We start from the raw sequence: 16,717 nt of genomic DNA on the forward strand, positions 1-16,717 counted from the left end.
CCTCCAGTATGGGGAGTTTATAGCCTTGTGCAATGTAATTATGTTTATATGAGCATGAGCATAATAAACAGCAGCAAATCACACCACAGTGACTGATAACAGTGTATGTAACCCTAATGATATACAGTACCACAGCTGAAATACTGAATAATATGTGTAACGGGGACAAGAGTGGAATAATACTCTCTTTTGTGGCTGTTTTTGAAGTGAAGGACTGGAATACTAGCCAAAGACTGGGAAAAACCCAAACCAGGATGCTCCCAGACTTGTGCTATCACAACCTGTTATTTAAGCACCTTTTTCCTTCCATTTTAACATGCACATGAACTGCACGATCCCAGTGATGCCTTTAACATCCCCATTTGCTTCCTTTTGACCCTTGCAATAAAGCAAAGCTGTGAGCGGAGCATCCGGAGCACTGCTTCCAGCGCCGAGCTCCCCCAGGGTACCAGGAATTTTGACTTAAAAGCAGAACAGATTCTTTGCTGACCCAGCAAAGCAGCCTTGGAGATTGAAGCCAGACCCTAGCAGGCCTCTGGTGACTCGGGGTTTAAATCCTGTAGGGATTTCAGCCTCTCTTTCTTGGCTGCAGGACTCGGAGCCCAGGAGCACAAGCAGTCGATGCCCTGGGAGCATCAAGCACAGGATGGACTTTCAGCATCTATTGCAACACGTGAAATGTCCGTTTCCTGTGCTGCTTCCCAGCCCATGGTCTAAATTATAGTAGAAGATATTGAGCTTGGATTTTAACTTGGGAGTTGACTGTACCCACCGGAGAAAGTAAAGCCACGGTGTTGGCTTTTCATTGAAGGTAAGCACTGAAATTATTCTGGATTCTTGGTTTAAACTGCTGCCAGAAACAGGATGTTTTCAGCAATATTCTGCTCCTTATTGCTTTTTCTTCTCTAAAATCACTCATGCCACCATCATATTTAGACACAGCACAGTCCTGTTGGCTTATGTTGTAATAAAGTACAATCTTACCTTGATTCCTTACTCTTTCCTGCCTGCTGATGAACCTGTTTTCCTCAAACTAGCGTTTTCCAGCTCTTACTGGAATTTCTTCACCATGAAATCTATGGGGCTTTGTGTGAAGTCAGGATTGTGGTACCTGAGAAAACACGGCGAAGGAATGTGACGGAGCTCTAGCTTCTTGGTTAAGAGTGAGTCGTGAATTGCTCATTGCTATGGGAGAGTGCGAACAGAGACTGTACCCCACCGTCGTTCTGTGTCTGATTTGTGGCTGCCAGTGCTCCTTCTGTCAGTATGGGATATGTTCTTCCTGAAAATAGACAAATAAATATCCAAATTTGCAAATACTGGGTCTAAATAAATACCCTCAGGCTCTGAGTAGTCCCATCTCCTTTGGCTTTAGATCCTTCATCTCCCCTCAGCCACGTCTTTCACCTGCTGATAACATACCAGTGGATTTAAACCTTGTGTCCTTTGCTGAGGAATGAGATGCTCTAACTGTAACTCACCTTTGCTCTTTCAGGGCAGATCTGATCGATGTGAGACACTGAGGCACTTTATATTGGGTTTAGCCCTGTGAAATTCCAGCTAATGCCATGGAAGAGTTAATTGATTTCTGCAGGTTACGGTCTGGGTTTATCCCGTGTCGGGATTTTCTTGTGGCACTGCTCACAGACAAGGTGATAATCTTGTATCTGAAGGCAAACATATAGAATACATTTCCGTGATCCCATGGAGCCGTTTCCTAGGCAACCGTAACATCTTCATCCACAGCAGGGTGCAGGGCTTGCCTGGCCAGCTTCTCTTCACGCCTGCGATCAGCAGCCCTGCCTTGTGGGGGTTAAAAAAGCAAAGAGGCTTGGATGACTTTGGGATATTTCTCCTCAGAGTTAAGAGGTCGGGTGTAGGCCGGAATAAAGAGGGTTTGACAGCTCCGGTTGGAAAGGTAGCCACAACCTGGCAGCTAGGATTGAATGGATGGTAGCTTCTGTGAACAGTGAAACACACTGCTTGGGGTCCAGAGATGGGCAGGTGAACCAGGAACTACCCCTTTCAAAGGAGAAATATTAGCTATGAAAGAGAGAAAAACCCACATGGCTAAAATTAGGAAGGGGAAAATCAAAGGATTGCTTTATGCAAGGGGAAAAAACACATAGTTAATACATTTTGGTTCTGTACTGCCTTCAGTCTTGTGGAAAATAGGACTGGTCTCAGGAGGATAGTGGAGAACACGAAGTCTGCATGAACATAGAATCATAGAATCCTAGAATGGCTGGGGTTGGAAGAGACCTCAATGCTCATCCAGCTCCAACCCCTGCCACAAGCAGGGACACCTTCCATTAGAGCAGCTTGCTCCAAACCCCATCCAACCTGGCCTTGAGCACTTCCATGTGGCGTTCCAGTTCCACATGGTGTGCTCCTCTTCACAATTCATCCCCAGCCCCTGTTTATGCTACACCTCCCCAGATGTGTCAGCAGGGCTTTGGGAGAGGTTGTGGGTTAGATAACAGCCCTGGGAAATTCAGTTATCCCTCAACGTTGCCCACCTCTGACATTCAGAACAGAAATAGCCAGTTTCCAGCTTGTGAACTGCAGAGATTGTAAAGCAATTTGATGTGGCTTAAAAACACGGTGTGCAATTTGGCACTGAGGACTCGCACGTTGACTCTGAGATGCACAACAAGAAACCACAGTAGGGCTGAACTGTGAACCATTCCAAGGAAATGGGAAATCTTCGGGTTGCACCTCTTGGTCACGGCTTTGATGTGCAGTTATCAGTTTCTGAGCTTGCTATGCCCACAGTATAGACGTGCCCTAAGGCCACAAGCTTCTACACTTTAAAAGAGCACATGTTAAGAGATTCTGCCCTTATATCAGAAGCCTGCAATGGGTATTTTTAGTCCCTGTCCCGTTGGATTAGATGATGCTGGTATTATGAAATTTGGCAGGGCAGAGAACTGTGGGGTTATTTGAGTTTCAAGGGATCTCTTCTATGTAGCATGGTCCTGCTGTTCCTGCTACGGTAAAAGAGGCTGGGAATCGTGTGAGCTTCACTTTCTTAGTTGCTCATTCATTATTTGTTGTGCTGGTCTGGAGCATCTCACATCTCCTGAAGTAATGATGAAGGGCAGGCCCATGCTGGGCAGAGCTAGCAGAGATGGTGTTTGCTACATCAACAAGAGAAGCATCACCTTGTTCCTGGGCATGGTCCTTACACCTTTGTTACTCAGCACTGAGGACCGGGTAAGTGGTGCATGTACTCCAGCCACAGTATTAATTCAGGTGTGCTCCTTGCTGCTGCACAGTCGAGTCCTTCATTGCTTCTTCCCTTTAAAAAGAGGCCCTCAGCCCCTTTGAAAGTTACACCACGTCTGTCTCCACTCCTCACAGCTGGGACTCGCTCTGTCTTTATTGAAAAGTGCAATATTGAAGTCCATCATGTAATGTACTCGAGTGATGGGAATTGGGTTTAAAAGCATGAACCTTTGCAGCTCAAATGAAAGAGCTGGCTGTCAGCAGGCAGGCTTTTTGGAAGGTGAAAAAAAGGAGTTACAGGGGTTTTTGTGGGCTACATGTTTGCTTCTGGCAGTCAGTGCAGTGTCAAGCTGAATGGAGAGCTGATCCTTTTCATGTACTGTGCCTTCTACACTTTCCCTGTGAGACTGGAGCAGTGAAACTCTGTAGTGAGTGTCTAGGGAATAGCCCCTGTCCTGTCCAGAGACCAATCCCGATCCTCAGCATCCATGGCCTTTCCTGTTCGCCGGAGACCGAGGTTACATTAGCTTTGCTAATATTGGATTTTGTGTTTATTCACACTAATCTGTGCTCTTGATTAAGAAGTAGCAGCTGATTACTCCCAAGTTAGCAACTGTGGGGAGGGGGACAAATCAGAGCAGACCCCAAAGACCCTGATGCTAAAAGGGGAATTCACAAGGAGGAGACAAGGGAGAGGAATGGGGTTTGCAGATTAGGTGTTGATGCAAGTAATAGAGGAATGAGGGAGGCAGATAAGACTTCTTGAGGAGTTATATCACGCACTAAAACATAATTGGGTACGAAGAAATGCTTGCACAGAGCAAGAAAATTCCAGTCAGCTGCAACAGGTTTTCAGTGAGAAAACCCAAATTTCTTCTGTCTTTTTGGTATGTGGCATTTTTGGATGAAGCCTTTTATAAGAGGGAGGGAATGAGGGGGAAATCAGGCTCCTTGGCAGCTTATGTTCAGACAAAAGGCATGTCAGCTTGGGCACTGAATTGTATGACAGCAACATCACCTCTTTCCGACCTGAGGACCTGTATAAGCAATGATAGTCGCCAAGTAATGATCCAGGGCTGGCATTTTGCAAGGTAGGGAAGCTCCTTGTTGTCAGTCATGGAATACCAAAGGTACTGAGCAGTACTTGATGCCTGGGTACCACTTCTATGTCTCGGCTGCCTGTTGAGCAAGACAGCCTCATAGTTTGATTTCATCTTCCTACCAGCAAACTTGAAAGCGTGAGTATGTTCACAATGTGAAGCTTCCTCTAGGGTTCAGTGCCTATTTGTTTGCTGTTTAGTAGCTCTCCATAGAGAAGACCCTTCCTATCAAAAGGCTTTTGTGGAAAAGGACGGCTCCTTTAAAGAGGCTGCAATATGCTTGTTTGTTTAAGTGGCACAGACAAGTAGAAAGAAAATAACAGGGAGTTGAAAGAGCATGAAGAACAGATGGAAAATGCTCTGCATTTCGGAGACGGAAAGGTGTGTCCTCTCACGTCCTGCCGATGATGAGTGCTGCTCCAGATGCAGCCTCTTATTTCCTAAAGGTACTTTAGGTCCCGTGTCACAGATTTAAACTGGCATCTTACCCTTCTCCAGAAATGCCAAGAGCTAATCTGTGGAACAGCTGAGATTTCTCCCTCGCAAACGTTGCCTGCTCAGAAGGAAATGAGCCGCCCCTGTGTTGTGCTTTGGATATTTCCTCATCACAGAATCACAGAATCACAGAATCACAGATCATCATTCCATGCCAAATGAGAGGAAAGTTTGCTTCTCTCCCAGCAGATCAAACCAGGACTGTCTGTAGAGGAAATGAGACCGCTGACAGATGTTTTACATCCAGATGACCTGGTTTCCAGCCTGAAGGTCGCTCCAGATTGCATAAAAACCTGCTCAGGTGTTCAATTCACCCCTTTCTGTCCAGTCTGTAGATGGTAAGTGTCCTGATGAGCATTTTTGCATCTTCTGTGTCCCTCACTGACCTTGCAGTCACTATAGGTCCGCAGGTTTGTGTCCCACTTTTTGTCTCCCAACCGTAACTGTTTCATTAGCTGTGCTACCAAGACTAACTTTCACCCTACATCACTCTCTTCATCCACTCCTAAATGCCATAGTGCTTGTTGGTATGACATCTCAAGGACTTGGAGAGCAGAAAGAATGGGTTTGTACTGATTCTCCAGCAAAAATAAGCAAACTTGCTGGATCTGGAATATCCTGTTGGCATCTTAGCATTGGCTACGTATATTTCTTGTCTTTCTTAACCTTACCTACTTGACGACCCTGAGATACAGTGCAATAACATACATAAAAAACAGCCTTCAAAGCCATTTCTCCCTGTTCCATCCTATCTATATGATTTTCGTTAGCTTTCCTTGACTCTTTTAAAGTTTGATCCCTTCAGAGTTCAATCTCTTCTTCCGAAGCCACATCAGACTTTCCAACATCCTTTTCTCCTCCATAAAACTTTGCCTCCTCTTGTCTGTGTTTTCTCTTTCTGGCTCTTTTCTCTGCCTGGCTTCTCCTTCAGCAACTCTTCAGACTTTCTCTGATCATCAAGATCTTTGTTGCGTCTGAACCAAAATTGGGTTTCAGCTTTGACAGGTGTCTTTTTAGCTCAGCACTGACATCTTTTCTTAGGCAGCAGCTTCCTGTAGGATCCATTTGAGGGCTTTCTGACTGCATTCAGTATGTTGGCAGGCACAAATGAGTATAGCAAAAATGCTAATTACAGGCACTTTTCACTTGCTGAGTCTCCCCTTAGTGGGTTGAGCGAGTTTTGTCTGCTCTGCTCTTTTGTTTTCCTTCAGATGTATTATCAAATGGCTTTAACATTCCGTGGTGGTGCAGAGAACAACGGGAGCTTGTTTTTCATGTTGTTGTGCTTCATGCAGATTGTTTTTCTGAAGGCATGCGAAGGAAGCTGACAAAAATCTATAAATGGGACTCTTTTTTTGGCGTATTTAAATATGGGGTTTTTTTTGCCAAAAGCATTACTCTTGTCGTTTCTCATGGAGCAGAGCGCGACCGTGGTCGCGTCGGCAGAAGTTGTGTGGACATTTGTGCAAGGTGCCACGTGCTGCGGTCTATAGGAGATGATATTTGGCATCACAGGCTCAGGTTTTACAGCACTGAACGATTTGATGCAATCAGCAGCTCTGCCCCATGCCAGGGAGCGGGGTAAGGAAACTCACACTGTCTCTGCCCACATCATCCCTGTGTACGTTGACTGTAACCAGGAAAAGGATATATATAGTTATAGACTATGACTTAGACTTTCAAAACCTGAGGATGGTGACTATGACACAGCCGACAATTCCTGGCTGAGGTAGGATGGAAAACGTGACTTTAAAGCTAATTTCTGCTTCTGGCATGGGAGGATCAGCCTGCGGCTTCATCCCCTTCGCCGTGGCAGTGACGTGCACTGCTCCAATGATGCAGAAGTGCTTCGGAACCAGTTACAACCCGGGCCATGAGATTCATATAATCTCTGTGTCCTCAAATCTTGTACCTTGTTCCTTATTAGTCTGACATCACTTCCTTGCTGCACATCTGCATCTCTCCAGGCAAAGCAAGCTGACCACAACACGATTACAGAGTGGGAGGCAGGAGTAGCGGTGCTGCTTCTTGCTTTAATGTCTTTTTGATTTCCTCTTTCTCACAGATCAAACCTGGGCATTGATGGAGCCTGAATCATTGCTAACACAGGGGAAGGATGCCTGAGTGGAATCGCATTGAAAATTAGGTATTAGAAGGAGCTGTGTGTCTTAAGCGAGGGCTGCAGTGCCACAGCTCGGTGTAGGAGCCATCCCCATCTGCAAGGAGCAGTGCGTCACTCGCAGGACTTGCCTCTGCGGGCACTTTGCTGTGCAAGCACAATGAAATGCAATAACTGAGTCTCTCCTTCTGGTGAACTTATGCAGTTGGAACAGGAGCGCAGAGCTGTTTATCCACCGCGGGCCTCCACGGGCTCGCAAAATATGCACCTGACCTTTGAGGAGACTATAGCATCCTCCACAGAGAGCACCTCTGTGCAAACACCTCGGCGGCACAGGAGCAAAGTAAATAACACAGGGGACAGGCTCCAGCCCGCAGGCATGTGGGCTTGTGGAGACATTAGAGATGCTCCGTTGCTGCCCAGTCATATATCTGAGGGCAAGGGGGGAAGCAGGAGCTGTGCTTCCCCCCAGCTGCACCATTTGGCCATAAAACCCGTTTCCCTGTCAGCCAGACACGTGCTCTTTGTGGATCTTAACCAAATTTAAGGGGATTAGGAAGAATCATGGCAGGGAAATGCACTGAACAAGTCAAGTGTGTGTCTACAGCAGCTTTTTAGCTCCTTCATGCCTCTGTAGATGAGATCACAGTGGTCTGGTTGTATCCCTTGCTGGTAGCGAGAGCAGAACAATAATGACCAAAGGGATAAACCTGCTTCCTGACTTGTTCTGTTTTCCTGCTGTCTTTTCTTTCTGTTTTCCTTCTTTCTTTGTGTCTTGCTGGGATTTTCTATTATCGCTGAGTCAGAAACAGGTTTATCGGCTGCGAGTATGATTAATTTCCAGTTTGCACCTTGCTCTGATCTCAGAGCAAACCATCCTGCCTCTGGTTTCTCGATGTTCTTGAAAGCAAGAGAAAATCTGAGCTCGGAGCAAAATATCCAGGCAGCTTTCTCCAAAAGCAGCCATGCTGAGGTTTCACTGTGAGCATCCTAGAGGGGAAGAACACGGTTTAGCACCTTCCTTCTCTCCAGACCGCTAACCTGCTATGGTTTTACAAGGGCTGGGGCTGTACCAATGGATCATGCAGACAGGTTTGGGTGTATTCTTTCATTTCTGATTGGTTTGATCCCTTCACAAAGGCCCACAATGGCAGTTGAAACACTTTAGATTTACTGCTGTGTTGGGGGAGGGAAGAATGTTTTAAAGCTTATAGGCCTAATAACTTCATTAAGTTGCTCTGTTAAGTCTTATTAAGGCTCCATAGGCTTATCATTAAGTTTTGTGTTGTGTTTCATATGTTTTTCCTGGGAAAACCAAACCAGAGCAGCAGCGAGGTGCAATACACTGTTCCTTTAACGAATCGAGCAGGAGGGAAGAGGTGATGTTAGTGGTTTTGCAGGGAAGTGAAGATATTGCTGTTAATTTATTCTCATAAAATGCAAATTTTATGGATGCTGGGAATTTTTATTATGGCTCTTGATGATTTGTCTGACCTATGATACCTGCCAGGAACTTTACCTGGGAGCAAAGCCTCAGACTGGATGCTCTGCAGACAGAAGCGAAGACAGAAATGTCAATTGCCACTTGTTCTGTTAAACCTGATTCATCCAAACTTGAAGTGGGAATATCTTGAATGTACCTAAATCTCCATATACACTTCATGCATGCAAATCACAGCGGTGGTGAGTTAAACTGCATCCTGAATAGCTAGAGAAAAATAAACTCCAAGAAGTGAGAGTCAAGTATGTGGGCTTGAATGTTCGCTCTGTTCAGATAACACCACTTCTGTGTGTCTCAGAGGTGGACAAACCCTTTGAGCCCGGTTCTGGGTTGGTGATGTCTCAGTAACTCACACTTGCCTAAGTGCCATCTGCATCCTTCTTGCGTGGAAGCGGTTTATGGCTGCTCAGCTGGTCAAAGCCTTTGAAAAGCTGGAATTTCCTCTTGGATTTTGGGGGGCAAAACCCAAACATTACTTGCCTGTCTCCTCTTAGAGTCGAGTCCTAACGCCAGGTTAGACAGAGTCTTGGGCAACACGGTTTAATGTGAGGTGTCCCTGCCCATGGCAAGGGGTTGGAACTGGATCATCTTAAGGTCCTTTCCAACCCAAACCATTCTGTGATTCTATGACCACACTCTGTCATAGATGAGGTTTTGGCAGAACTGGAAACAGAAAGCAGGTGAAAGAATTTTGCTGATAAAGACATTACTGTGATACATATCCATATATATGATATGAGTGTGAATGAAATCCATGCAAACCCTCAGGTTAGCCATTATTTATTTGGTGTTCAGACCAGATGCGATTGGTTTTGCAAAGTGCTTGAGAGATTTGCTGCTACATTCACCTCTTTCCTTTTCCTACCCGTTGTTTGAAACATCCTGAACAAGCACGTTTGGTCATCTTCTTGTCCTTCCTTACAAAGTCACACAGGAGCTGTCTTCCCATGTTGTTTGAGATTTCTGTAACCTGCTGCTTTGTTCCAGGCTCCTCAAAGCTTCATCCTGCCTGGGCCAGCATGGCCATGTCCTTGGAAGCTGCTTGGTGGCCTTCTTGATTGTCCTCTCACCCCCTGCTCATCCTGGAGTTGCCTACAGAGAGTCTCTGGGCGTCTGTCATGTCCAGAGCTTGTGAGCTAGAAATGTGGCCAAATCCACTCTTTTAGAGAGATAAGATCAAGGTAAGAATAGGAGGTATTGACAAGGCATAATGGGAGGTCACCAGTAACACAGACAACTCAGTCTGGTCTAGTGGAAGGTGTTCCTGCCCATGGCAGGGGTTGGAACTGGATGAGCTTTAAGGTTCCTTCCAATCCCAAACAATCTGTGATTCTAAGATTCCATGATTCTAAAAGCCTAAGTCAATAATGCGCCAAAGGTCACCCATAGAGTCTAAGGCACAAACACTGAACCTTGAAGTCCTGAACTTTAATCATAAGCCTATTTTTGTCCCTCATCTTCCACAAATAACGTTATGTGAAGGTTAATTTTGCATGAAAATGGAGTGAAACGAAATGCAGATACAATGAAAGCTGACACTAAACTGTGCTCAAGCAGAATCCGACCCGAACTGCTTTTCATTGCAGCAGAAACACGGGCTAATCCGCTTATCGGTGGGAGTTGGAGGTCCTGTAAGAGTCGGAACAGGATGCTCAATTCAAGCAAAAGGATTTTCTCTCTGAATAAGAGGACACTTACTGAATATGCAAATAGTCAAATGTTCTCTTGACGGTTCTTATAAATGGATTGCTTACTGTGGTGTTTAAATGAGGTTAATTTCATCTTATATTTCTATACTCCTGTTGGGCCTGAAGAATCCTCAAGTACTTTACCAGCAACTACAAACATATACTATTTAGAAGTAATTTAGGTCATTGGACTATATCCATCAACCACGGACATCATCAGCACCACCATGTACAGTGATGATGAAAAACTGTTCAACCATAATCTGAGTTTAAATTATGAATTCTTCTATAAAACATGATAAAGGCTTTCACACAATCACAGAATAGTTCGGGTTGGAAGGGATCTTCAAAGGTCATCTTGTCCAACCCCCCTGCAATGATCAGGGACATCTTCAACTAGATCAGGTTGCCCAGAATCACATCCAGCCTGACTTTGAATGGCTCCTATACATACATACCACTATATTTCTTCTGACCTTAACTGAAGGCCTTGCTGCTTTCTAGTTCCTGGAATTAAATGCATCTACATCAAGAGACTGAATGTTCCAGTTAAAGTTGCCGCAATTTATATCAGTTCATGTATCTCAGAAGGCTCACACAGAGTTCCCTTCTGGAGCGCTTGTGCGTTGATTTTTCAGGGCAAACACTGGTGGAAAAGCAATGTTTGAGGCTGCTGAGTCACTGGTGTGTGTCTGACACTGTGTGACTGTCAAAAGAGGGGAAAAAGAAGGAGCTTCATGGTTTTCAGCATGCCCTCACCTGTGCCGTGTGACTTGCACAGACTACATGGGACTTTCGCTGCTTTTACAGACCCTGTTTAAATAAACCACAGGATGCTCTGAAATATTAAGCAGCTAAATTAAATGTTGCGCAATAAAATTTGCTGAAGGAACAAATGATGCTCTTGGACATTAGACATTTGCTACATTGATGGGAATTAACAGAATTTATTAATCCTATAGATTTGATTGAATGAACTTGACATTGGCTAAGATAGGTCTGCATGCAAGAGAAGAAATTAATGTCCAAAGAACTTAAGTTCTAAGAAAAACACTTAGAATTTGGGTGCATTAAATCTAAGCATGCAAAAAGAAAGGGTAGGAAAAAGAAAAAGCCATATGTATTGGTTTATGTTTGTATGTTTTATGTTCTTTACTGTAAGGGTGGTGAGGCACTGGAATGGGTTGCCCGAAGAAGTTGTGAATGCTCCATCCCTGGCAGTGTTCAAGGCCAGGTTGGACAGGGCCTTGGGTGACATGGTCTAGAATGAGGCATCCCTGCCCATGGCAGGGGGTTGGAACTGGATGATCTTTAGGTCCTTTCCAGCCCAAACTGTTCTATGATGCTATGATTCTATGTACTGTGGCTGCTCTGAGTATAATTCTTGGAGGAGCTTTCTATCTAAAATGCAGTTTTACTCTTTTTCCCTTGCAGACAGGCATTACAAGGTCTTGATCTGTTATACTGGAAGTGGTAAAACATTCTTGAAATGTGTTTTTGAAATCTTTAGACCTTTGACCACATTTGCTATGATGATACAGGCTTAACAGTAAACCCACTTGAGAGACATTTTAATGCAACACTTTAAATGAAATCAATGGGTAGTTTCAGAATGGCAGCTGAATGTGTGTTCTTGCCATTTTCCCATTTAACGAGAAGAAAAGGCCAAACAAGGACCAATTAGTCATAATAAAATAAGCTTTGATGACATTTTCACTCCTGAACTCTGGTATAAAACAGTCATCTAAGAAAGAACTGAAAGGATATATGAGGAATTTGGTAGTATAACTGCATGTACATACACATACAATCCTGAGTGAAAAATGACCAGGTAAAGGCACTGTGGAATACTTTGTATATGGAGAAAATGTGCTAGCTGTGGGTTTATGTGTATGCATGGAGCTTTTTGCTTCATTTTGTATTAACTTTTAACTGATCTCAGTCTCCCTTTGAAGTCTATGCAGGTTAAACTCTGTTTTCATTCTTTGGATCTCCATGATGTTCGTGTGCTCGAGTTACCCCGTCGTCTCCTCCATGGTAAGTCATGCTCCCTACTTGCTTGAAGATGATGAGCTCCATTTCTTTTAAATAGCCATTTTATTTAAATTAGTGTGTTTTGCTTGCCCGTTTCCTTGTTGTTTTATAAAATGAAAAAAGTTTCTTGTATTAAAGCTATTGCTTAAATATTATTACCTGATTTTCCTGGAGTGCAGCTCAGTTTTCGCTTTAGTTACTAATAAAATATGCAAGCCTCTAAAATAATCATGTGAGAAATCTATTGCATATTTAATGTGCAGTGTGGGGAGCTGAAATATTGTATGGAAAAGAGAAAAACATCGATCTCCTCTCCACCTGAATCATTTGTCTACATCGAATAGGTACAACAAGATACGTGTATTCATTTCACTTATTGCTAGCTAGTTTATAAACCAGCACATTGATCTATCACTGTTAGTGTGAAAGTAAGGAGAAATTCTTATATAAAGTTATGGAAAATTATTGCATAGGATCAGTAATACAAATATGATTGAACTATGAAAGTAGCACAGCCTATAGAACTAAAACGAACAGGTTACTTAAGTGATGCTGATATCCTTTCAACTGCTGATCTTGACCAGTTTATTTACCATGACACATTCCTGGCCAAACCACGCATTTAAGACTTTGCCACTGTGGAATGCGATACTTTATTTCTACTGATATTCAATTTCCCTGCTTTGGACAAAGTCTTCTTTAGATTCGCTGTTTCTTTATTGCTGTAAAATCAGCTCTAGGAGCCATGGTTCAGATTTCTTTTTCTCCTCTGATGTGTTTTCCATCATTATCTTTTCATTAAGGTGATGTGTCCCTAGCAGAGATAGTGGCTACTCCTGAAGCTCTTTATTTTATTGACGTGAAATTCCTGTTAGCCTTAATCTACCCCATCACCCGGTCCCTCTCTATGTTTTCTGCTGTAAATGCTGAATCATCTTTCATTTCTGACCACGACAATTTAGATGTAGCTCGATCTGAGTAGCCACATTTCTTAATGTCAATGATACTACAGCTAAAGTGAGTTTAATTATTTCAATGAATATCTTGCATGTCAAAATAACAGCAATTTATTCAGCAGTGAAATCCCTGTGTAGGTTGTGAGATAGGAGCTAAAAATTCAAAGGGGGATTTCTCTATGCCTGTGTTCCTTGCATAAAATATTTCTTCTTGTTAGGGAGAACCTTCAGCCTGGGGAGCAAACCCAGACCCGGTGCATGCTCGTGCTTGAAGAGGAATCATTAATCTACCTTTTATACGCACGGAACAGGCAAAGGAAATATTAAGCACTAAGCAATATTAATAAAAGTAATAGCATACTGAATTAAAACTAATCTTAGTGAAGCTAATGGCAGTTTTGCCATCAGTTCCAGTGAAGGCAGATGTTAACCCTGTGGCTTTGCACGCAACTGTTTCCCAAGCAAGAATGCTTTAGACATTTGGACAGCTTTAGTCAGTAATAGTTATTTCAGATAGGTCATCTACAAGCCTGTAAATCGCGATGTGCTGCAAGATGCACACAGCAGCTATAGTCATGCCAGGAAATGCTTAAATTCAATGTTAATTTCAATGCAATTTAAATTCGTGAAGGTTTTTATGTTGTTTACCTTTTTATACTGTAAAGTGCAGGTAAAAGGGACGTGTGCATAAACCTTTATGGATTTTAATCTAGACTTTTTAAAACTCCCATTACTACTTGCCATTACTGAACTTAGTTATAGCTAAGTTTAACGTATTACCATAACTAGCTGTAACTACTAGAAAGCTTTTCCCACAGATTTATGCTTTGCAGGTATTATCATTTCCTCTTATCCATCATTTGAGCTACATGACTCCCCACAAGTGATGACAAGATGCTGTTTCATTTCACAGCAGTAAGCATGCATGCTACTCTAGGGAAACCGTGTGACATGCCACAACTGGTCAACATCATGGAAAACAATTCATTTCATACCCTAAATGTACTTGCGGCAGTATGAGTAATTTATACCAGAAATATCACTGTGAAGTCTTCTAGAAAACTAGGAAAGATCTGACTTGGAATATGAGGAATCTTTAGCACACAGCAGTTCATCTTTGGCATTCGAAGCATAAAGTGTTTTTCTGTTTCTACTTTGCTTTTTCTACTGACCAAGTCCTGGCAAATACATGAATTCATAATGTTGCCTTTCCTTATCTCTCTTTTTCCCTTTCTTTTTTCCTGTTTTATCTTCAGAGCAGCAATCCGTTCTATTTGAATTGCCAGCTGTATGGGAAATCTGATTACTGCCTGGTCCTGCTGAATAACTGCTTGGCCAAGGTGGGCAGGAGCGAAGAAGTGGCTGTTTTAAAGCCTCACCTGGAGATGCCATTCAATAAAAGGTCCTTTCGCAACGGGGTTGGATCAGGAATGAAAAAAACTTCCTCTCGAAGGGCAAAGTCATAAACAAGTGTTCAAAACCGCAGCCCCGGTTTTAGATCTGATGTTTAACTTTGTGCTTAAACCCATTTGAATGCTTTCCGATGATAACACCAACAGAGACAAATGTACCCGCGCCTTCAGCCTGTAAACAGATGTTGATTGCAAAGAGCACGAGCCAAGGGGAGCAGATGGGATTGCTCAGAAGGGGCTTTGTTTCCAAAAGTTATAGGATCATCAAATTTTGTGTTGAATGTTTTCATCTGGTGAATTCCCCTTCTTTGTAAAGCCAAGATTTAATCAGGTTGCTCTTGATTAATACAGAAATAATCCTGTGCTTTGAATAGATGTGTGCATGCAGTCCCTCGGGAGGACTGATGGTGTTACTCCCATAGAGGCAAACCCACTGGCGAAGAAAATCATGCCTGTACCTTCCTGTCCCAAATCACATTTATGCGAAGACAACCACTCTGGCAATTATAAGACAGATTTAAAGTACATTTCATTTGAGATTCCCAAGCTTATCAAGGGCCACTGGTGAAAGAGAGAATCAGGCCCTACATGTAACTGGTGGTTTCTCTTTCATACAGTTATTTGAAATGACTTTAGCAGGAAATAATCCCTTAAGATGTGTCATTTCATTGCTCTAAGGCTGGGTATCAGCGCTGCTCTCTTTGCCTCAATTAATTGACTTACATAGGAAACACCCATCTGATGGAATGTGCCAAGTGTGGTTTCTGTTCATCTGCTACAGTTGTGGTGCAGTAATTAACAATAAGAGGTATTATTAATTTCTCGGGGGGGAAGGTCGTTTGGTCTGAAAATATGGCAATGTGGTGTGTAGGGAAGGTCATCTGCTGAGTTACATCTGTGCGAGTTTTACCTTGTGGCTGTCTCCTCCAAATGCAGTGTAACAAGCTGCGACATTGGCTTGAAAATGTTGCGTGTCCATGCGATGCATTCTGGATTCCGAGCTAAGCTAACAATAAATCACTACATGGATGCTTTCTAATATTTCCCTGTTGAATATCATAACCCAGGAGATGAGTATTAAACCTAGAATGCGGTTGATTGGCATGATCACCTCCATGAAGCCCATTCCTCTGCTTTGCACCCTTGAGCCTGTGGAGAAATGTGGCTCAAGCTCGGAGCTGTGCTAGTGCCACAGAGGGTTTTGGGATCGCAGCTGGCTGATTCCTGGCTGGTTCCAGGAGATCAGACACACTCCTGTCTGCGTTTGTCCGTGATGTTTAAAGCATCATATATTTAAAAGCTGCTTAAACACTTAGACTTCCTCTGGGCGCCGCTGGTGTCTAGGTTGCTTAGCTCTTGAAGTCAAATGACACCTAGAGACCCTTAAAAATGCACAAGGAAAATGTTAGATTATTATTATTCTTATGCACCCTGCCATGTGTAATGTCTGGAGGGAGGCAGCCCAGGCCAGCATGCAGCAGTTTCACTGCAGCAGGGCATTAGCCCTGTTTCATTCTTGGCCACTGTGATTTCAAACATGGCCCATGTCCTGCAAATGCAATTTTTTCAACTCCAACACTCTAAAGCTGTGTCCAGAGCTGCCCAAGAAGGAGGATTTTTAATGCCTGTGGCCATGGAAAGCTGAATGGCTGAGCATGACTCGTGTGTCTGAAGGGGGGCCGCAGAGATGCTGCGAGGGCTGGAGCAGCTCTGCTCTGGAGCCAGGCTGAGAGAGCTGGGCTGGGGCAGCCTGGAGAAGAGAAGGCTCCTGAAGGGGAGACCTGAGAGCAGCTCCAGTGCCTGAAGGGGCTGCAGGGAACCTGGAGAGGGGCTTGGGACAAGGGCCTGTAGGGACAGGCCAAGGGGAATGGCTTGAACCTGCCCGAGGGGAGACTGAGCTGAGCTCTTAGGCAGAAGCTCTTCCCTGTGAGGGTGCTGAGGCGCTGGCACAGGGTGCCCAGAGAAGCTGTGGCTGCCCCATCCCTGGCAGTGCTCAAGGCCAGGTTGGACACAGGGGCTTGGAGCAAGCTGCTCCAGTGGAAGGGGTCCCTGCCCGTGGCAGGGGTTGGAGCTGGGTGAGCTTTAAGGTCCCTTCCAACCCAAACCAGTCTGTGACTGCTGAGCAGGCGGGTAAGCACCACTGAGAGGTATCAAACCAAACCCTGTGTGCAGGGTCCCATCACT

The 16,717-nt window shown here is 44.0% G+C and overlaps 1 protein-coding gene across 1 annotated transcript; it reads left to right on the forward strand.

The window, feature by feature from the left end:
* Positions 1 to 8,576: 8,576 nt before the first annotated feature.
* On the forward strand, positions 8,577 to 14,588 carry NPS (neuropeptide S). Its single transcript, XM_065672970.1, has 3 exons — positions 8,577 to 8,629; positions 12,087 to 12,168; positions 14,378 to 14,588. Exons 1-3 carry the CDS (start codon positions 8,577 to 8,579, stop codon positions 14,585 to 14,587), a joined length of 345 nt encoding a protein of 114 aa, XP_065529042.1. The 3' UTR covers position 14,588.
* The last annotated feature ends 2,129 nt before the right edge of the window (positions 14,589 to 16,717 follow it).

Source organism: Lathamus discolor, chromosome 3 (genome assembly GCF_037157495.1).
Source record: "Lathamus discolor isolate bLatDis1 chromosome 3, bLatDis1.hap1, whole genome shotgun sequence".
Classification (NCBI taxonomy): Eukaryota; Metazoa; Chordata; class Aves; order Psittaciformes; family Psittacidae; genus Lathamus; species Lathamus discolor.